General features: G+C 38.0%; 1 protein-coding gene across 1 annotated transcript in view; it reads left to right on the plus strand.

The window, feature by feature from the left end:
• The first annotated feature begins 2,430 nt into the window (after nucleotides 1-2,430).
• The window catches only part of LOC121949342 (glycerol kinase-like), a 28,250-nt gene continuing 7,059 nt past the window's right edge, over nucleotides 2,431-23,621 (plus strand). Inside the window, exons 1-16 of the mRNA XM_042495005.1 lie at nucleotides 2,431-2,614; nucleotides 8,153-8,226; nucleotides 10,076-10,182; nucleotides 10,344-10,421; nucleotides 11,900-11,979; nucleotides 12,228-12,365; nucleotides 13,121-13,230; nucleotides 13,602-13,668; nucleotides 18,499-18,534; nucleotides 19,246-19,313; nucleotides 20,814-20,856; nucleotides 20,966-21,046; nucleotides 21,429-21,507; nucleotides 21,624-21,720; nucleotides 22,850-22,934; nucleotides 23,462-23,582. Coding sequence (XP_042350939.1) covers nucleotides 2,561-2,614; nucleotides 8,153-8,226; nucleotides 10,076-10,182; nucleotides 10,344-10,421; nucleotides 11,900-11,979; nucleotides 12,228-12,365; nucleotides 13,121-13,230; nucleotides 13,602-13,668; nucleotides 18,499-18,534; nucleotides 19,246-19,313; nucleotides 20,814-20,856; nucleotides 20,966-21,046; nucleotides 21,429-21,507; nucleotides 21,624-21,720; nucleotides 22,850-22,934; nucleotides 23,462-23,582 — 1,318 coding nt within the window. The 5' untranslated portion in view covers nucleotides 2,431-2,560. The remainder of the gene's footprint in view (nucleotides 2,615-8,152; nucleotides 8,227-10,075; nucleotides 10,183-10,343; nucleotides 10,422-11,899; nucleotides 11,980-12,227; nucleotides 12,366-13,120; nucleotides 13,231-13,601; nucleotides 13,669-18,498; nucleotides 18,535-19,245; nucleotides 19,314-20,813; nucleotides 20,857-20,965; nucleotides 21,047-21,428; nucleotides 21,508-21,623; nucleotides 21,721-22,849; nucleotides 22,935-23,461; nucleotides 23,583-23,621) is intronic.

Raw genomic sequence — 23,621 nt, forward strand, 5'->3', positions numbered from 1 at the left:
ATTGCAACAATGCTAATTTTTGGAGAGACTGGCTCAGATTGCGAACTGGAACTACGTTTGTGTCCAAAGTGGAACTCAAACTTTTTTCTTTTTCATTTTTTTAAAGGGTTTTCATTTGCTATGCCTTGAAAAGATAAACACATCTTTAACAGTTTACTGCGGTTTTAAACTGGACCAAAGAGCAAGAGCACAACACTAGGGGAAAGGGGGGTAAAAAGGAGGTTATTGTAGAGGTTTTGCAGGTGGATGAAGCAGGCAGACTGAAGTAGGCAGACAGAAGTGAGGTAGACGCCAGTGGTGAGAGGCTGGACTTGAAGTAGTTGAGGTGTGGCTGAAGATAGGAGGTCATGTGGCCTGTAGCTCTGGTGTTTGTCGGCTGAGACAAGGAAGCAGTGTGGCTTACAGCACTGCAGGGGCTGTGGCTTATGGCACAGGTGGTGAGGGGCTGGACAGTGCGCAGCTGAGGCGATGGAGCTCAGAGACAAAAGGCACAGGAAATAGAGAAGACAGCAAATTGTCATGAAGCAAAAAACACAGGAGAATCCCACTGAGCAGAAACAGACAGAGTAGAAACAATCAGACAGGGTGGAGGAGGGAGAGCAGGGTTTCTAAGCTGCAGATGATGAGTGTGGAATGAGCAACAGGTGTGCATGCAGAGCTCCTGCAGCAGGAAGCCTTGCCCAGCCTGTGAAACACACAGAAACACAGCAGAAGATCCAGAAAAAAAACACACATAATCCATACCACCACACCATCTCCATCAAGGTTTTCTATTTTTTCTGTCTTTCCTTTTTCTTGGAAAATAATCATCAATGATCTTTAATGATCTTTTAAAAATAAATTAAACGAATAATGTATTATTTTCTTTGGTATTGTTGTCAGATATGCAATGATGATTTTTGGTTATTGTGTCTGTTGATGCTTATTAATGTCAAGTCAATATTTCATGAGCTGATTCGATATTTGCTGCATATGCATGAACTAGGGCCTATATCTTGATTTGTTAATAATACACACACACATTTATATATATATGTATATATGTGTGTGTGTGTGTGTGTGTGTATTCACACTAGACATAATGTATCCATTATGTCAGTCTCCCAGTTTAATGACAATGTGGTTGTAACACATTTAGCATGAGAATTAAGTATTGAATAGAAAAGAGGAACAACAGCGTTAAAATCTAGTAATTACACGTCAACAGGTGTAAGAGAGACTACTGGGCTGCAGGTGTCACTGTAGGTCCTGTGATAGTGGATCAGTGTGGCGAAAATTATTGGAACTTATTCTCATGACAGGAATAGTCAGTCAATCAGACTGACAGACATCAACACAGTTGAAATACTGAGACACTTGTATTCTTGTCACATGTACAGTTTCTCACTAGTTTACAATGCTGGCTGAACAAACACTTAAACCCTTTGAAACTAGAGAAAATTGGTTTGATTTCTTTCAATAACAAGGGAAGAAAGTGATGAGCAACAAATAACGTAAAATAAAGGAGGACATTAGTAAAAAGTTACAATTACCAGAAATAAGCAAAAAAGAAAGTGCTTTTTTTCTGTAACAAAATTTTCAAAAGATAAGGGGAATCATGAATATATACTTCTGGACATTTTTCCCTCATTTTTTGATTATATCTAATATAATAGTAATTCCCTGTCACCTTTTTTCCAATTTGTGGGACATTTCTTGCTCAAATGATCTAAAAAATAGAGGAAAATGCACAAATATGGACAAGTGTGCACACACACACACACACACACACACACACACACACACAAATATATATATATGTTTGTGTGTGTGTTATTTGGATTGCCTACAATCCAAAGTCCTAAAATCCAAGAAATATCCTGACATGCTAGAAAAGCCCTAAAATCCTACAAATGTCCTAAAATTGGAGGAATGTCCTAAAATCCAAGGAACGTCCTAAAATCCTACAGATGTCCTGAAATCCAAGAACGTCCAACAAAAATCCGAATAATGTTCTAAAATCTTTGAAACATGTATGAGACTGCTGTGATTGGCCCCTGACTTCCTCTTATCATGCAAAGCAAGTTGAGTGTCCATGCTCTACAGTTTTGCTGTAATCCTACAGTGTGAAGCATCATCCCCCCTCTGTCTCATTCCCCTCCATCCCCCTCTCCAAGTGGATCGATGGCCCAACACAGTGGCCGGATATTGCGTATTCCGACATCTACTTGATTGAATCACCATGAATCGTTACACAGACTTTAATAATCTATAAAAATCGACAGTCTGTTTGGTTCTCGCTTTTTGCGACTTCAAGATCTCCTCCTGTAAGAGCGTGGCCTGACGTGCCCCCACACTTGATTGGCTAGCGCGCGGCCCACGCCTTCTGTCGATCAGCCAATAGCTGCACTCACAGGGGCCGGTTCCTGGGCTGACCTCCCCCTTGCTCCACACGCGGAGTCGTGGCTGGTGTTCGAAGAAAACACTCGTGTGACACCGTGCGAGCCTTAAATCCAGCATCTGTTAGTGTTTAGCGTCGTGCTTTGAGTGTTTTAAACGGGAACAAGAAAAAAGTACGAAGATGGACCCGCTGGTTGCTGCCATTGACCAGGGCACGAGCTCCACACGGTTCCTGGTGAGTGACGTGGTACACTCCAGCGTTACATTACACACAGACCGAGTGGGCTTTAATGATACAACTTCTGTGGGACTTTTCTTCGGTATTTGCTGGCTTTTTTGACCACATAGCGTCTGCTACTAACAAATATCGACGCCTTTGACTGAGAAAAACATGTTGCAAGTGAAAATGGTAGTTTTGGTGAAGAACTAACGCTAGTGTAATTAGCTTCGAGGCTAAATACACACGGCGAAAGTAACCCCCCCCCCCCCATACTATCTCAGTATTCAGTTCAGTATCAGGTCGCAGCACTTCTATTTATTCTTTTAAACTCCAAATAAAAAACGTTTGCCAAGCAAATTAAACTATAATCATAGAACCTGGCTTGTCCCACTGCTCTCATTCTGTTTAAAGAGCGCGGTGTAAGATAGCAGCTGGTATTAAAGTGTATGACAGTAGTTTGCTTAATTTTATCCTGAGTTTCAGCGTGCCAAACTGTTAGCAGTAAAGGCTGCCCTCCTAATTTGGTGCTCAAAATGTCATAGCCTGCAATGAAATTAGAACTCTATTAAACCAGCTAAAGCAATATGTATCAGGTTGATCAAGAGCGTCACAGTAATTTTCATAATTAAATGTCAGCCATTGTTGCATTGTGAAATACAGTGCTTATTATCAAAAGATGCTGTCAATCTATCAGCACCCAATTCAGAGCTAACAGTCTACAATAGTCCCAAAGATAATACAAATAACAAAGAAGAACAAAAGTGCAACACAGATTAAAGTAATTAAGATGCTATAATGTAAGAAGTACGTTTGAAAACCTTTACTTCATATAATAAAAGCATGCATAGCTATAAATATACAGAATGTAGTGCAAAGTTGCACTGTAGGACATTCTAAATCCACCCAAGGCTCAGTATTTCCTGACCTTAAGACCTGTGAGTTTGTGTATGGGTTTTCTTAGGGGGGCAATTTGTATCTGAAAATTGCAGTTAAATTCATGACACTTTGCAAAATCCTTTAGCTCTACTCCAAATACTTAAAAATTGTGTATACAGCTGATGTATTTTTACATTAATTATAGGATTAAAAAAAATGGAATTAATTCTATTACATCTGCATGTTATTTAGTCAGGCATAAGAAATATGGTGCCACAGATCCTGCTACCACACCTTTTTTGATACTTTGTATTTTTTCCCAAGGGTTATTTAAATTTCCTTGAAACTTTTTTTCATGGAAGTGTTAATATATAGAAGATGTCATATTACTCATTCATCATTAAATAATGTTTTGAAAATGGCTAATTCTTTGTACATAGTTTAACATTCAGTCATTTTATTTCAAAGGTAGACATTTGTACTGTGTTGACTATAAGGTTCTCTCTGTCTGTATGATACCAATTGAGTTGGGCTGGGTATCGGTATCGACCAAATAACCCAGCACCAAGTAGTGTTGAAGCTTCTCTAGTCAAACGATACTTGCATTCTATCCATTTTGAACCCAGATCTAGAAGAAATTACTATTGTATGGCTGGCCAATCGCCACAGGTGTTCTCCAATTTATTGCGTAGTATAATTGGTCCACAGCTACAACCCATACAGTCTGTGGTGTGGTTAAGTCGAGCACAGGGCACTTAACATTTGGCACTTCAGTGTGCAGAGATGCCGCCAGAATGTTAGAAAAGATGGCTGTACTACAAGCTTGTGGTGACATTTTACTCATCTGACTGCTTTTGTTCTCATGATGGGTATCAAATAATGTAGAAAAAGGGTTTCAATTGATGACCTCTATTGGTTTTGGTATAACTTTAAAGGTACCGATATTGCGACTGCTATCGCAGTTTTTTAAAATTATACCCAGCCCTACTATTGCGCCTGTTTTTGATTGGTCTCAGGAAATTTGCAAGTCACAGCTTGCTTCTGTTTGTTGCATACTAGATTAAACAGGTTTGGGCAGATGATTGTAAACTTATCTCAGCATACCGGGAAAAATGTAAAGAGTGCAATGATCATTCATGTCATCATTAAGCAGTTTGATGCAATAGTGAGATCATGCAACCTTGCTGTGTTGGACATGGACACATGTTGCAAATGATCCTGACTGTTCCCTAGATGTTCAGTGTGAATTTCAACCTGATCCAGTGAAAATCGGTGAGGCTTAGAGTCCACATACAAAGAATCACAATTGTTATATTTGCTCAAAGGTCTAAACTTAAGCAGTTCATAGCTAAAAAGTATTTGGAGTAGAGTTCCCTTTATTTAATAGAAGTTTTTACATTGAATGTTTTTCTTGGGAAAATCCATGACACGAAGAAGGACGAGTTCTGAAGTCTAACTGAGTTGGCAAAGAGTGACCAGAGTATGAATTCTGTCTAGTGATCCATTGTGAATCAAATCGGGCTTCCTCAAGTAGGTCAGCTGGAAGATTCAGACTTGGCACAGATCACGGGAGTTCGAAGCTCAATAGAAACAAAAGTTCAACTTGCTACAAAGAAAACACAGACAGGATATTTGATGCCGGAGTAGATCTGGTAAGCATTTCTGTAAAATTGAAGAGCTTTTTTTCATTTTACAAACTCAGACCACAGGGAGTCTTTGTTTGGCTTGTGCCTGGTCCAAAATTCAGAACACTTGATTAAACCTTCTTTTACTTAATTGATTGAAATGTCTGTACTACAAAGGCTAACATTAGAAATCAATTCAATCAAAGCTATTATAATTTCATACCCTGTTATAAAGAACACGTTTATTATATGTATGAGGAAAAACACCTATGTTTTGAACCACATTCTATCAAGAAATACACAAATGCACATTTTACATTTGTAACCCAATCCTTTTCATGATGTTGGAGAATAATCCCAAATTAATTTGGTCAAATATTATGGATGTTTTCTTAATTAGTTACCAGTTCTTTCCAAAGGGTCTCTTGAAAGTAAGGTCAAGCACAGAGGAGGTAATTAAGACCAGAAGTTAAACATAAACCTAGAGGGTTGTTTGTGAGGTTTATCCCAGGACTTGCATGACAATAAGCGAACATGTCTCTAGTCAGATGATGATGATTAAGCTCCTGGGGATGTTGAAATAAATCCTCAGCATAACTGAGCGGTGACTCCTGTGTCTGTGTAATTCATTGTTGGATGATTCAAGTGAATTTACCTAGTTTGCATCCCTATATTTTACTTCTACACATATAAATCGTGAAGATCCAGTCCCAAAGAATACCACAGACTTCACATACTGCTAACCCACAAGTGGGTTATATAATTTGGATGCTGAGATATGAGACCAGATATCCACCTAAATTTTGGCTGTCATAATATAAAGGGTATCATTTCCTGGTTTTAAAGGCTATATTACAGTAAAGTGGTGTAATTTTCTGAACTAAACGAACTTTGGAAGCTGCCTCAGGAACCTAGAAAACATTTCGTTTTTTTTCATTGATCATACTCCTGACAAGTCCTAGGCCACGACAGTATATCAGTATTCTATCTATATCACAATATGATACTATATATCATATTAGAAGTTGGATATCAGAGGTGTTGTCTTTTCTTGGTTTTAAAGGCTGCATAACAGTAAAAAGGTGTCATTTTATGAACTTACCAGCTAGCTGTTCTATTGTTTGCCTTTACTCACTTAGTCATTATATCCACATTACTAATGATTATTTATCAAAAATCTCATTGTGTAAATATTATGTAAAACGTTGTTGCAAAAGCAACAATAGCCAACCCCACCACATCATGACAAAATCAATATTGAGGTATTTGGTCAAAATTTTGTGATATTTCATTTTTACCATATCATCCAGCCCTATCAGAAACTGCAATAGATATTGTGACCCCATCACACAACTAAAGTTGGCACAATATTGTGGTTATTCTGGCCAAAAGAGTTGACGATAACAATATTATCACCATGTCCATAAAAGTATTTTTAAAATAATGGTGCCGGTAGTCAAATTCATCTTTACCTTTGTTTATTGTCTCTTTTTAGCCAATGAATTACACTCAGAATACAGTACAAGTGTAGGGTAGTGAAGAAAAGAGCCTGTAACAATAATTGTACAAAACTGCTCAAAAAAAGGTATTAGACTTATTGGATAGTGAAAAGGTAGCTAGATAGCTTTAGCAGAGGAAGACAAAATGTAAAGAAATGAAATGGTTTAAAAGGAGCTGCATTATGTACGCAGTTATATCATGTGTATTATTAACATCAATATTTCAGTTTTAAACATCATGGTTGTCATCAGTACACCCTCTTTCTATATATATTTGGGCATTAGTCGGCTCTGTCAGCTTTATTGCAGACATGTAAATCACTGTAAATATCCTCAACAACACAAACTTTGTGTATAAAATCACCACAGAGGGGAATCCAGGACTGCAATCTGTCACTGTTCCAAGGGGAACATTAAGTTCAGAGGTTCTGTTTGCTTGTAGCATGTGACTGTTTGAGGCATGGTGAGGAATCCTGTGTTGTTATTGTCCATTAGCAGAGATGTATCCTTGTCTGACCTGAAACATTGAAGGGACAGCTGGCCTAAAATCAAAACCGAACATGTTTTTTGCTTACATTTTCTGCACTACTTCTATTTAGGTTTAGGTTTCAGTGTCATTTGCTAAGTTTTGGTGATAATCTGCTGCCTTTGCCCAGATAGACAGCTAATTTGTCAGTGAAACTATTCACTATGAGGTCTCTTGAGTATCTGTGTCAGTACATTTGGAAATTGATGTACTTTATGTTGAATTTTGCCATTTTTTTTGGCTCATTGAGCACCACAAACAAATTGTCATTTGGGCTGAGCAGCAAAGCCTGACAATGATCACATGGAAACTTACTTTAGACTGATAACACTCTGGCTGTGACAATACATGACTTGTATTTTGATCAAGTTGACAACCAAATTCATGGGGGGTAAACTGAACTTGTTGGCATATTCTGTGGATGCATTCTGTGTTTCCAGACTGACCATATTTGTGGTTCATTGAGGTCATGCTATAACTGTCCCAGTCATACGCTCTTTCCCTTTATGATAGAGTGAGGATGTTGCTATTTGCTGTCCAACTGCGTGACTTCAACCGAATGTTACCTCTTTGAGTGTCAGCTTGTTGCCTGCTTTTGTCTGTGTTTCTGTCCAATCTCTGCAGCTGTGAGAGGGTCATAAAGTGTAGAGAGTTCAAGGTTTCAGTGTGGTTGGGAACTGCTTGTGGGTCATATGTTCTTCAAAGTTAATGTTTCCAGTTTTTCCTTGTGTAGTGAAATCATATCGCCTAACTTGGCAATGTGAGTAGTTGTCCTCAGCTGAATTGTAGGCCTGTACTGCTGTACTCAGAGTTCACACACAAGTTTATCCAATTACCTCATTAGGAGAAATGCTGACTTCTGTGTAACTGCAGGCTACAATTACTATACTGCCTTGTGTTAAAGCTTTCCTCCTTTGTAAAAGGGAGCTATTCTTTATTGGAGTGAAAGTCATGCCAAGAGCTGTGCCTTCCATGTGTTTATTTTTTATTTATTTCTTGGTCTCTGATGGGTTCAATTTCTCCACAGGTGTTCAATGCAAAAACAGCCGAACTGATGAGTCACCACCAAGTCGAGATCAACCAGAGTTTCCCCAAGGAGGGGTGAGTTCTTTGAACTTCATCACAGAGCTGCACCTGATGAATCGTTTACATTGTAAATTAATTTGCTAATTATTTTTCAGTAGGTCAGTTATTCACAGTTATAATTTCCCAAATACTAAGTCGACATCGTCAAATGTCTGAGTTAGCAAGAATGCTAATTTACATCTGTAGTCTCCTAGGCAGGTAACTAACAATCCTTACTAGTAACAATATACAAATATAATATGCAAGTAGTATAAGACAAATTACATTGAAGGACATGTTGAGTTAGAAGTGATCACAGTCTGATTCACCTTTAGCCACCGCTTGAGATGAGTCTTAAAAGTGGAATATATGGGGCGTTCCCTTATTGCAAGAGGTAGGCCAGTCCTGAATTTAGGCCTAATTCCCATTACCAAGAGTACAGTCTTTCTTGATGTGGTGCACCTAGTTTACTGATATGTCCGACAAAGAAAAGCATCAAATCCTCCTAATTGAGAAGGTAGAAATAGCACAACAGAACAATATTCTGCTGGTACAACTGGTTATGCAAATAGTAAAGAATGTGTATAGATACAGTCAATATTTTAGCTTTTTATTAAACATACAAATATTAAAACACATTTTTAAATCCACACAGCAGCACATGAGAAGAGTTACATCAGTGCCTCCTTTTCTCCTTTGAATGGTTACAGGTTTACTGATGTGTGTAATAGAGTCTAAGGTCCAGCCCTTATTATATTGTGCACACAAAAGCTGGCTTGGTTGATGCATACTCAGATGTTACTGTCCACTCCGATAAAAATCTGGTTGATGAACACCCCGGACAAAGTACCAGAGGACATTTGTTTGGCACAACCCACAATAGTCCCAGTCAGTCAGCCAGCCAGCCAGCCAAAAATTATAAAAGGCTCAGGATAAGGTGAAGTCTTCATTAAGGATCCGTCTGACTTGAGGGTAGGAGCTTGCCCTGAGCCTCTCATGCCCCTTTCCCACTGAATATGCTTGGGTTCTTGAACCGGTTCCATGGAGAGTGTTTCACAATGAAAATAAATAGTGGTAAGATGGCAGATCACATTGTTTACCTTTGAGCTATTATTAGACATTTGTTTTTATCTAAATAAAAAAAAAAAAAAAGGACTATAACATGCAAGACTCAATTTTTTCCTTTTAGCTTGTACAAAATGACTTGCACTCTGATGTTACAATTCACTCTTCAGCTCAAGAAAAACTTGCTGACCAACCTTTTGGGTTCTGAATCAATTTATTGTTGGTCAAAATGCAAGGAACAAAGGAAGGTACACACACCATAACAAACCCATTCCAAGTAAGTGGAAAAGGGTTATTAGTGCCATCCTTGTGTCACCTGTACTTTCTTCCTGACCTCAACAGGAAGAAAAGACAGTTCTCTGGGTGTGTCACAAACATAATAGGCTATTCAAATAATAGACTTGAAAATAGGAAACTTTATAGTTTAGCAAATTCTTTCCTTTTCTTTATTTTTTGTATTAGAAACAAAAACTAGTTGTCAGTCGTGGATATTCTTGCCTTAGTGCACATATCCTGAGGCTACCATTGATTGGTTTAAAGTCAAGTTTGCATCAGCAAAAGGTGCAGTTGTTTTCTTAAACTAATTCTCAGAAAGACTTTGAACTATAATGACCTGCATACGGTGTAGACGAAAGACATTTCACTCCGTAACCCCAAACCCACTTCCACAGTTAAGTCTTGTGATGGTTAGCAGGTAAAGGCAGTGACACAAAACTTCACTTTGTGATGATGATTTTGTTGACATCTCTGTATCTCCCAAAATTTCCATGCATATGTGGGGTTCTGTATATTTACATGTCTGCATTTGTGTTTCAATCAGCTGGGTGGAGGAGGACCCCAAAGAGATAATACAGTCTGTGTATGAGTGCATGGAGAGGACTTGTGAGAAACTCCACCAGCTCAACATCGACATCTCCAACATAAAAGGTGGGACAGCTGTGGGTGGAGATGTGTTGACCACACCCACACCTGTGGCTGAGAAAACAAAAAAAAAAAAAAAAAACAGACTGTTAGCCACACCTAACAGAGAGGACTGGGTGGAGGTGGGAGTTTTATTGACTTTCACATTTTTGCTGTTGTCTTGTCAGCGGTGGGGGTGACCAATCAGAGAGAGACAACTCTGGTTTGGGACAAGGAGACCGGAGAGCCACTCTACAATGCCATTGGTGGGTACATTATACATCAGAATGAACAAGTATCGCTGTCAAATATTTTTATTTACACATAAATGATGTAATATCTAATGACACACACTGCAAAAAGTACTTTACATGGTTTAAGTATATCAGTGGGAAAGCTGTGTTGTGCAAAAAGGAATGAACATCCTCCCTCTATTCAACAAGCGATCTTATGAATTTTTTAAAAGAATCCCTTTGTAACATCGTCTTTGGTTATATACTTGTAATTGTCAGTCTCAACCCTCCGTACTTCTTAAAAAAAAAAAAAGAAGCGAATGAGAACATGATGTCATCTGGGAAACAACACAGCGCATGACTCTGTTGCATCAGATCACAGTACGTCACCCATATGACCCACCATCCCGAGGGTTAGTAATTCAGCAGCGGAGCACATGCAGTCCCCGCCCACTGCAGGCTGGTGTGCTAACACTGCAAGTAAAGAGAGGGTTTCATTCACCCCCCACCTTCCACCAAGGCCTTTAGTTCCAGCCTGACAGGCAAGTTTATTTGTAAGCAAGGAATGCCTCTTGGTTCCTATTTACATGGAATGTGAAGGATGTGTCGGGGGTGGGTTGTCAACCTCCACACGCACAGCAATTCCTCAAGAGGCAAGTAATCTAGTCTAAAGCCACAATGTGTAAAAAAAAATGTAAGTGATTATAAAATCTTTCTAATGGCACACTTCTTTGATTGGAGGAAATTGAGACAAAAGTCACACATCCTTTTTCAGTTTCAAAACACTGTAATGAGAACTTTGAGCAAATGTTGAGTTTTCTGAGTGCCCTTTAGAAACACTGGATAGACAAAAGCAGAACTGTCATTTTAAGGTAACAATGAAAGTAAATGTAAGCCAATTTGCTTCTTTAGTTTGATATGTTTACTGTAAGAATAGCTATCATTTATTTATATTATATTTTAAATAACTTTTAATGATGGCTTATTTTATTTGCTTCAGGTCTCAGATAATTAAAGTGAATAAAATAGGATTGAGACTGAAGTCAAAGTTCTGCTCAAATAACTTCTTAAAGTCTGAATATTAAATGTACAAGAAAAAAAAACTGAGGGGTAAGGAAGATGATTATTATGACAAAATATTATATAAAATAATATAGATTACAAAATAAAAGGGAAAACAGTTTTGCTCCACAATTTTTTATTATTATATCTTAATTTTCCAGTCTTGTGAAATCTCACCTCTTTACACCACCACCATTGGAAAACGAAAATGAAACATTCTTTGAAAATAAATATCCCTTTTTGACCAAATTTCTAGTGACTCATCATCAGACATAATGAGGCTGTAGGAAGAAGTTGCTTTGTTTTATGGGGTGATAGGGAAAAAACATTTGGAAACACTTCTCTTAAGGCAATGCCTTTTGTGAATGGACAAAAGTCATACAGAAATTTCTGTCAAATCTAGATATTTTAGGTTCCTCTGTGTAAGCTGTCCTGTGCTTTGTCTGTAGTGTGGTTGGACCTGCGCACACAGTCAACAGTGGAGAGTCTCATTAACAAAGCTCCGGGCCAGAACAAGAACCACCTCAAGGTGAGAGAAATGGTCAGCAAATTGTAGATGTAGATATAGAAGATGTATGTATGGATGGATGGAATCCTTTGAGTGTGAATAACTTCACTACACTTTAGAAGAGAACACAACAGCGTGGCTAGTTTTCTCGTTGATTTTCTGATTTCTTTACCTTCAGGTGGAGGTTTTCATAGTTTAACACATAGGGGCAGCGCTCCTTTTATACCAAACAAATAATCTGATCCGTATGTCTATTGCTTGCTCTCTAGCACAAGACAGGTCTTCCCATCAGTACCTACTTCAGTGCAGTGAAGCTCCGTTGGATGCTGGACAATGTGGAAAAAGTTCGACGGGCAGTGCAGAGTGAGCGCGCCATGTTTGGCACAGTGGACTCCTGGATCATTTGGGTAAGAGCTGCTCAAAGCTAATGTAACTGCACTTTATGGAGTCTATTTGCAGTCTGGAAAATGTTTCTTATGTGAGTTGAAATAAGTTAGCACAGGAAAGGTGCCTTGTTTTTCTTAGTGTGGCAAAGGCTGTTTTAAAATAAAGAGGAATCCAGTCTGAATCATTTTGCTTGCAGTCACAGAATAATGATACTATTTGGATTATGCTTTGTCAAAATTATATATTTTATATCTTTATAACTTGCTGAAATTTCACCGGAGCATACAGTAAGTGATGGTGTGTGTGCAGCACTAACAACCCACCCTGACTGTCTGTGACTGTGCTGCTGATAAATACACAATAAAAAACCCACAAAATGTTAATAAAAGCAATATGCTCACATATTTTCATTATCTTACAGAAAAATACAACTGTACACCATTTGAATTCAACTTTCTCTTGGTCACAGAAGAGTTAATGAGGATATTATGCCTTGTTAACTTATAATAAAAACACATTTCATTCACAATTGACAGAAACAAAATAGAAGTCACCGAAACGTATCATGGCGGAATTGGAAAAACATACCTTTGGGATTTCTAAATATCTTGGAATACCATAACAATGCACAAGCCTGATTTTGAACATTGGCTGCATGACACTAACCGGCTTGCTGTTTGCAAATTACCATCAGCTGACGTTAAGAAGCTACCAACAGTAGATCCAAGCCGTCTAACATTTGATGCACACTCAGTCTTTCGTTGTTTTTAATAAGTGCCTGACGGGGGGCAAGAACGGAGGCGTCCACTGCACAGATGTCTCAAATGCTAGTCGCACCATGCTCTTCAACATCCACAGCATGGACTGGGATCCTGAACTCTGCAGGTAAACACACACACACGCACACACACAGTGGACCATTTAATGAGCATCAACATTTAGGCCTTAATATACACACACTGGGTTTTCACTGGGAAAAACTGGATGTAAAGGTACTAGTGTTTGCAATAAAACCCCCACAGGAATTAAAAGACTTTCCGCTTTAAGCTGATGGAGATGCGGTGTCCTCCCTCAAACCGCCTTAAAATTGAGTCTGCATTTTTAACAAGTGATCCAATCCAATTGAAACCACTGTCCATATACAGACTGTAATGCATATCTGCTCAGTTAAAACACACTCCCTTTACCTGTCTGTTATGCACGGTACATTATAAACTTGCATCATTATGTCTGATTTGCTGTTGTGCTGCTTCTAGGTACTTTGATGTCCCGATGGAAATCCTCCCCAAGGTCAAAAGTTCCTCGGAAATATACGGCTGGATGGTGAGTCAGTTCAAGTTTTCAGACTCACCGTGTCTGCTCAGTGCAGTGATACTGTTTGTGTTTTGAGTTGGACCTGATAGGACCTGATAACACCTGACCTACATGTAGTCTTCAACTTATTTATGGACTGCAGAGTTGTAAAGCCATGCCAGTTAAGTCTAACTATTATCATAAAATATTCTGGTGAAAGGTCCAGTGAAATACTTTAAAAGCTGTAGTGACCATAGAATGTGATAAGATACATACTTACCAGACAACCAGATAACATAATTATATTTGTGCTGGAAATCCTTTACGACTTCACTATCAACATCATCAGCGTCATTTGGAATTAACTTTTGGATTCCCGATAAATATTTTCATAGAAAGGGCATTGAACTGTTTGCTGTGATTATTTTACAAAGAGAAAAAAAATTGGCAGTCATTGTTAGCTGTTGTGATAACAACACACATCAGTGGGGCTACGGAGTGTTTCACGGTCACTGGTTTGATAACACAATTTTTGCCTACTCTAACACTTTTTTCTTTATCAAACTGAAAAAAACATCCATACACCAATCCAAGTTTGTCTGTTTTATCGAATTAAGACAAGCATAACTGCCTTGTTAACTCATTGAAATCTTAATTAAATTGAAATAATATTAGGCTGCATTCACATTAAATTTGGCAATGCAGCAATTAGCTGCAGGGTCTTGGGGTGGTGTTGGATTGTCATATATGCCCCTTTTCTACCAAAATTAGCACATGTATGCAGGTTTTTTAAACACGGGAATGACTGCCTTCCCATTGTATGTAGACCACTGCTGTTTACACAGGGCTGCACCATACAAGTATGCATGTGTGTGTGTCTGTGTGTGTAAGTAAGAGAGAATGAAAGATACATGATAGTATAAAAGAGAGGGGGATAGGTGAGAGGATTTTGTTTAGAAGCTATGAATAGCCTCTCCCGTAGCCTGAGTAGAGACACACAGATCTAATGTATTTGTTTGTGATGAGTTTGTGTGTGTGTGTTTTCTGGTGTGTCATGTTCATTTTCACGGTTAGTGAACAGTACAAAGCAGTATGGAGGCCAGTGAAAATGTTCAAGCGATGTTCAAGCACTGGAAAAAAAGCAGCCTTAATTTTTTCACTGTTCTAACAATCTCCAATTCTGATGGGATCAAGAAAAAAAAACTAATTCACTCAGTAACATGAAAAATGTTAAATCTGCATGCTATTTTTCTCCACTGTCTCTTGCTGTCTCTCAGCTGTCTGTGTTGTGTCACTGCCTAATGAAATATGCTCATTACTTCTAAACACTATTCCTGATTCATGACAAATGATATAGATAATTCATATTAATGATTTAACATCAGAGAAGGTAACATGGTCATGGTAATATTGTCTTTCCCCAGTTTTAAGCACCAACAAGCCCCGTGCATAACTTCTGCATAAAGCTTGCTTGGGTGAGGTTTTACCTTTGCATGAGTTTAAATATTTATTGAGCGTGCAGATCAGTGTGTTTTTATTGTAGATCCACGGGTCACTATGACGATTTTCAGAGTCAGAGCACTAGTTAAATAAAATTCCTTATTGAGATCAATTGCCTGATAAGATTCCAAGTTGCTTTATTACACCCGCAGATGAAATGACTTCATTGAACAGACGCAGAGGCTGTACTTGTAAATGAGCCCACATCCTGACTAGCGTGTTTTGGGAATACACAGTTCAGACATACACTGATTCCCTTATTGTGTGTCTTTATTTGTCTGTGCTTGTATCTTATCTGTTGACCACAGTGTGACGTGTTTATGTTAAACAATTTATGCAACATGCACCATGGCCTGCAGTCCAGGGTTCAGCAACATGGCATCTTTATTTGTTTTCGTCGTATTTGTGGGTCAGATTATTCTTTTACCTCAGAATGTAGTTCAGATTCACTGTTTGCAGGCCACATCCTCCCAAACCTACCTTTAAAATGATACTCAAGACCCCACTTGTGGGTAACAGGGACTTCTTACCTGGCATTGAAAATGTTGTATTTCGCTCTTGGCAGGAAAGGGGAGTAAGAGTGGTTGGAGATTTGTTTGATGATAATAATGTCCTCATGTCCTTCCCACAAGTACAAAACAGATTTGGACTTCCACAGAAAGACTTTTTTGCCTATCGTCAAGTCCGTCATTTTATTGATACAAATTTCAACCCAACTCAAACTGAAGGGACCAATTGATAAGCTCATAATTAATTTTACATTGAATAAAGGTCTTATCACACATTTTTATAATAGACTTCAGAGTTGTAACCAACACAATGTTGATGGGCTTATTAAACGATGGGAGGAGGACATTCAAAGTGTATATGATGAAGATGCTTGGGAAGGATGTATTCAGACCACCCATCTCTGTTTCTCAGCAATAAATTTAAAGAAATGCAATATAAAATACTTCATAGACAACACAGGACACCTCATGTTATGAACAAAATTGATCCTAATAGATCACCATTGTGCCTGAAATGAAATTAACCAGTGGGACATATATACACTGCTTCTGGAACTGTCCAAGAATATCAAAGTTCTGGTCATGTGTATCTAAGGAAGTGACAGCAATATTCAAACACAAGATTTGTAAAGATCCAGGCCAGTTCCTATTAGGGTTGGCACCTTTGAATAGAGTTTTGGATGTGAAAAGATTAAAATTGCTCAATAAACTCTTATTTCTGGCCAGGAAATGTATACTATTTAATTGGATCAGTGAGAAACCTCCCACTGTGACTCAGTGGTACAAAGAAATTTAGAGTTTTTCCTATGGAGAGACTAAGTGCCAAATTAAAAGGAAATAATGACACTTTTATGGACATATGGCAACCTCTAATAGACTACCTGCCTAAGGATCTAAGTGAAATTATCCAGAGGGGAAATACTGGCTTAGAAGCTTCCAAACAGAATGATTCAGAAATAAGAAATACACGTATTTTCATTTGCTGATAAGTTGGTGACCTCTTTTCCTTTTTATTATTATTATTTTTATTAATATTAACTCTATATAAGTTTTTATTATTGCTATTGTTTATTTCATTGTTTTTTATCGTGTTTTTTTTCTTTTCTCTCTCTCTTTTCTTTCGTTCTCTTTCTACTTTATTTAAGTCTTCTCTCCTAGCTCAGACCAATGTCGGATGATGTATGGTTGCATTGTTGAGTTACAATTCTGAAAATAGAATAAAGTATGATTATAAAAAAAAAAGATACTCGAAGAAATGCAACCATAAGACTGTTTTTTTTTTAAAACTTCTCTTGCTTAACTATGCAGTATTATTGAAATGTTTGCAACAGCCCTTGTAGTGGAAAAGTTACTAATCTTGTATTGAAATAGATTCTTTCAACCAGAGATATACATGTAAAGCCATACACAGAACTGGTGTTTAACTGATAACGGACAAAGGTGGCTGTTAAGATGATAACTAATCTGTGTGCTTCTAATGAAGTTGTTATAGATAAAAACGTAATCATGTCCCAATTAAGTAATAAAACTGCTCTGCCCTTACTGTGATGGCTCTTTTCCTGGTTAGGCACTATGTCACAATAAGCTGGTGATATGCACTGATAATGCACTGAATTATTTAATTACTACAGCAACCATATTCATGTATTTTTTGGCAGTGAAAATTTCTTTATTCGTGTTTTTTGTTTCATTAGATTTTTGCATTCTTGGCTATTGTGCCGCCTATCTCGGTGGTTCTCAACTTTAATTGTATTAAGGACCCCTTAAGTGATTAAAGTCACGGACCCCCTTTTGATTCATTTTGCTTCAGGGACCTCCATCTGAAAAGATTTTGGGTGTAAAATATGAAGATAAGACTTCTAAAGAGCATGGGGAGCAAATTTGCAAATCCTAGGTTGGTGAAGGTCACATTACTCTCCCTGTTTGATTGATTGATTGATTTAAGTTTATTTTGAACATAAAAAAGTAAAAGAATGCAACAATAGATGATAAAAAGTTCTCCATGTTCAAAAAGGAGTGGGAAGAAGTCGAAACTTAACGAATCTCACCCCTTCTCCTATACTAATGATTTACACATCTATCATGTCTATCCGGCTTCCCCAAAATTGCTACCACTGATAGTAATATTGATCATCATAATTATAATAACAATATAAATAATCACAAAACAAAACAACAACAACAATAATAACAACGATTGTACAAATGTATACCTACCGTATATACATCTGCATCAATAAAAAAGGACAATGAAAAAATGACTTAACACTAACAAAACAACAAACATAACGATAAGAAAAGGACCAGCTAATAATGTACATAAATAAATAGAAAAATAAATAACAAGTATCCTTGTAGAGTATCCTGTGAACACCTAGTGACTGTCACACCCCCATTTCATCCCTGTATCCCGTGAAAACATATTATTTATATTTTGCTTTAAACTGTTTTATGTTTGGACATTGTTTTAACTCCTCACCCATGCCATTCCACAGTCTCAGCCTGTGATTGGCTAGTACTAGTAAGAGACTAAATAAGTCAGAGATATATGAAAAGAAGTAACTGCTGTGAAGTTTTCACAGGCCTCCATGTTTCTTTCTACAGTTTACTAACCTGTTTTCTGGCCTGTCTGACCCATTGAGGTCATCCAACACGTCATTGAGGCCTGTTTCACATGTTTGATTCCCTACAATGTTCTGTTGCTTGATCCAAATGTTTTCAGTGTAAACACACGGTAGTATTTACCCTTTCTGTGTGTTTTGCAACTAAATTACACAACAGTAAGCATCATTATCCTGCAGTCGGTTATCCAAACTCTAAACACATGGGTGTGTTTTTGTCTTCTCACCAGAAATCCAGCTCACTTGCAGGAGTTCCAATCTCTGGGGTAAGATATTTTGCATGTCATGCAACTTGTCAAAAGTGACATCTGTCTTTGTTGTGTGGTGTGGTTGTCATGTGCTGTGTAGGAGTTTTGAGAGATACTTTGCTCAGGCCAATATTAGCCTATCACAGATGTATTGTGTCAGTGTAGGTCAGCCTGAAAGTAAATAAAAAACCACTGAGCTTTGGCCACTCATTCACTGCAAAGATCAAATGCTCAACACACACTACTTCATATAATGTTTACTGTTAATTTAGTATGACTTATTATAGTTATGTTGGCCATATTTGTATGTCTTTATATGTTTGAAATTGTGTATAGTTGCTGCTTTAATTTAATATAATTAAATAATTTAATTATTTTATTGTTTGTTAAAAATTTAATTTTTTTAACCATAAAGCATCTTTTCAGTCCATATCTTAGTCACACTTGGTTATTTAAATAATTGAAGGCATACTCATGAAAAATGTTTCATGTTAAAGTCAGAACAGCTGGTATATAGTCAGTGATATTGGTCTAAAAAAAGGTTTCATTGATCAGGCTGTAGTTTCAAATTAAAACTTGATTTGGTCTTTTTTTCGAGTGTGAGACATTGGTGTGCGTGTGCATGTGTGTGCGTGCATGTGCTTGTGTGTGTGTGTGTGTGTGTGTGTGTGTTTATGAATGCTTACACGGACCGTCACGGCCTTCTCACTGTGACCTTGTCTCTATCAGTGTCTCGGTGACCAGTCAGCAGCCCTGGTGGGCCAGATGTGCTTCCAGGAAGGCCAGGCCAAAAACACGTAAGCCTTCCACTGTTTTTCTAGTTTGACCTATATGCTACAGTAGTGTTTGCACAGAGACGTGCTTCTGACAAGGTGAAATAGTTCTGCTTTTTATCATCCTACCTTTTTGCCAGTTGAGATGCTTAAATTACATACGATTAAAGACAGTTTGATGCATGTGAAACACAATCAGTGTTTATAATGATTTTCTATGGAAAGCTGGTAAAGTTTGACGTAAGAGTAACATAATGCTAATGTAGCTATTTGCAGATACAGTATTTTTTGAAATATGAAGTCACAATGAATTAATGTGACTCGAATTACATGTTATCATTATTTTCAAAGTGATGTCATCTGATTAGTCTGTGTCTGAATATACTTCTTTGTTCAAAACAGACACTGGAACTGAAGTATCAGGAATAGAGAGGATTTAGAACCTGGAAAAAAACTGGTTAACAGTGTATTTTTAGGAAGAAAAAAACAAACCCAACAGTCAAATTAGATAATTTAGAACAAAAACAAAGGAGGAGGAGGTGGCCAGACAACCAATCCTCATCAGTGATTTGTTGTTTGTTACATACATTCACAGCTCATTCACATTTCTGCCTGACTGCTGATTGGTCAACTTAACATACTGCGACCCTCCTCCGCTGACTGAACACAGTCAGTCCAGAGAGCCACAGCCACACAAGCGCATTCACTCTCCTTTTTCCCACTGCACAAGAACAACTGCTAACACCCGCTAACCTCTGGCTTTTTTATTTAATTGGAAAGGTGATTATCTGTCTCTCAAGACAAATGACTCCGCAATAGTCACAGGTATTTATCTGCTCCAGCTCAGATCGGCTTCCATCGGCAGTGGTGGAAACACAACACCCGGGTGGACTCTCCAAATTTATCCCCTTTCACAGAGCGATGCAATAACGGGACGCCACAAAATACCGTCCGTCTCCACTCAGGCAGCGCTCAAACATGGTTTCAATAAGTCTGCAGTCAGTACATTTACATGCATAGTTTAGTGGAGCTACAGTCATAATAGTCCATTTTTAGTGGGGGTTTTCTGTTTAAAAAACCTAATTTTGGTGGAAAAGGGAGAGGAGTTAAGGCCTGCCTTTTAAAGTTAACAGATTTGTCTCTAGGCTCTTTTTTGAAAGAAAAAAAGTCACTGAAGTTCCAAATCTTGTAAGATGAGTTTTTCCAAAGATAATGCCGTAAAAAATAGGGAAGGAGTTCAGTATTGTTAATTAACAAACATATTAGGCATAAATAACTATGGAGAATTTGATGCTATTTTGCATGAGTCTTGAAAAAAGCCTTCAGTTATGTGCAAATTTATTTTATTGTCTGTTAATTTATTTTTGAGTTATTTGTGTTGTAAATAGGTGTTTTTGTGCTGTCAGTTTGTGACTGAGTTGTTTGTATATTTTGGGAAAAAAATTGAAAAAAAGACAAAGAAAGTCATCAGTTTCAATCACAGGTCTAATCTACCCTACTCTTTTCCATTCTTGTTATTTAAAGGTATGGGACTGGTTGCTTCCTGCTCAGAAATACAGGGACTAAGGTAAGATATTGTGCCCAAGAAAATATGATATGGGACATTTTAAATGATGTTCATGCCCTCTGTTCTGTTGTTACTTCACAATCTGTTTTTACAACGTTTGTTCTGTTAGCCTGTGATGTCAGAGCACGGCCTGCTGACCACAGTGGCCTACAGGCTGGGGAAAGACGAGCCTGCCTGCTACGCACTCGAGGTGTGTGAAAGCTTTCAGTAGTTTGTCTCATGTTGAACATGGTCCTGTTTCTTCTTTTTTTGAAATAGATTTGTATAGACTTTTTTTTATAACTTAAATTTTAAAAAGCTCTCCACATTCTCAGACATTTACGATTAAAAACAGACAAAAAATAAAATTAATCAAATAATAATAAAATAACAATAATTAGAATAAAGAGAAAATAAAAGGGGAAAGACAAACCATCTATACTGAAAAAGACAGATACATTAAGAAAGGTGACCAGGTTTTGTTTCTGAATCTGCTCCTTCATTGTGTTGATGTCTTCCATGCTGGACCCTGGTTTGTCATTGTGACCTGCCTGCTGCTCTTATGTGATTTGGGTGTGATATCTTTCTTTCAGGGTTCAGTGGCCATCGCAGGGGCTGTGGTGCGGTGGCTGAAGGACAACATGGGCATCGTGAAGTCCTCCTCAGAGATTGGTACTTAACACTGTAGCATCTCACCTATTATTATGAAAAATTCAACACTTTGGAAACCTATTTGAATTTAACTTACGAGTCGACGTTTGTTTTTTTTCCTCTTCGTGTCATTTCAGAGAAGCTAGCAGCTGCTGCAGGCACGTCTTATGGCTGTTACTTCGTGCCGGCTTTCTCTGGACTCTACGCGCCGTACTGGGAGCCCAGTGCACGAGGGTGAGACAATCAGCTGTTCAAACACATCTGAACTATCCACTGTAATTTGACTCTGAATGAGGAGAAAAGGAGAAATCGCAGCCTAGTCCACACATACATGGGTAGTTTTGAAAACAGGGTTTTCCTCCTTTGAAACATGAATTTGGAGATCGGAGAACACCGTTACCTTGAAGGAGTTTATTAAAAGTTAGTTTTTATTCTTCCAAGCCCGCAGTTGCAGAGGACCCAGGCATTATGTTTTCGGGTTGTCATTCCTTTCGTTCCATTGTTGTCAACATGATATTTCAGGAATGCCTTAAGTGAATTTCTATAAATTTGGCGCAAACATCCACTTGTACTCGACAATTAAATGAATAGATTTTGGTATTCATGGGTCAAAGGTTAAGGTCACAGTGACCTTGTCTGTCTCATTCTTGTAAGTGCAATAGCTCAAGAATATCTTGAGGGGATTTGTTCGATTTAGGCACAGACATCCACTTGGATTAGAGGATGAAGAATATCTTGAGGGAATTTCCTCAAATTTGGTATAAACGTCCACTTGGACTCGAATGAACTGATAAGAATTTGGTGGTTTGAGATCAAGGCCACTACGACCTCACAAAACATGTTTTTTGCCACAACTCAAGAGTTGATAAGATAGTTATGACAAAATTTCACAAAATGTCAAATAAGATAACATGATGAAGTGAATACATTTTGTATTCAAAAGGTCTAAGATCAACTTCACTGTGACATCATAATGTTCTTTAAAAATACATCTCTGGCCATTACTTAACGTCATATCAAGGGGAGACACTGAATTAATAACACTAACCTTGAAACTGCTGATTGCAGAGATCTACTGTGCTGCCGGGGGGAAGATGTGTGTGAGGCATCGTTGTTTTATAGACATAGATGTAAAACTGCAATTGCAGTTTGACTCTTGCACACAAGCATACAAATGTAATAGTTAGTTATCTAAAATGCTGTTTGTGTTTAGACGGAAGGCCCAAACGCATAAAAAAGGCTGTTATCAACACAATCTGTATGCATGTGAGCTGGGCCTTAGAAATAATAATAATTCAGCAGACTGCCTTGATGCCTGCATTGTAGTGAATACAATAAATCTATATCCTGTGTTTGTTTCCAGCATCATCTGTGGACTCACTCAGTTCACCAACAGGAACCATTTGGCTTTTGCTGCCCTTGAGGCCGTCTGCTTTCAGACCAGAGAGGTGAGCAGAGTCTCCTCTCTTCTCTATCAATCGCTTTATTTCAGCTTTTTATATATATATATATCTATATATATATATATATACACTTTATGCAAGCCTGATGTCTACATAGCATGTATTTTTATTGTTATTTATTCCATTGTAAGAAATTGTACATTTTTTAAATATGTTACGCTTGGTATTTGATTGTCTCTGTAGTTACAGTGTTTATTTTAGACTCAATGACTGACACAGTTCCCAGCTAACTCATACTGATGATTCCACTTGTTTCCTGCTATGCCTTGAAGAAGGTCTCTGACCAAAAGCTTGCATTGTAAACGTGATTTTTGCACATATTTTAACGTGCAGGTGTGCTTTTTTTTTTCACTGTTAATCATTTTAACAACCAACTGAAAAGCCAAAACACCAGCTGTATATTAGCAACAAAAGCGGTTCTGTGGGGTGTTAAAGACCCTGGTTGAGGCTTTGAATGAATAGCATTGCCTGAAAGAGGTGTGTTAAAGCGAGGCTCAAACTGTGTGTATCAGATCCTGGATGCCATGAACCAGGACAGCGGCGTCCCTCTGACGCAGCTGCAGGTGGATGGAGGCATGACGTCCAACAGATTACTGATGCAGCTGCAGGCAGACATCCTCTGCATGCCCGTAGGTAAGAGGACTCTCATAACGCTCACACAGTGCGTGTATA

Source organism: Plectropomus leopardus, chromosome 10, assembly GCF_008729295.1.
Source record: "Plectropomus leopardus isolate mb chromosome 10, YSFRI_Pleo_2.0, whole genome shotgun sequence".
Lineage (NCBI taxonomy): Eukaryota > Metazoa > Chordata > Actinopteri > Perciformes > Serranidae > Plectropomus > Plectropomus leopardus.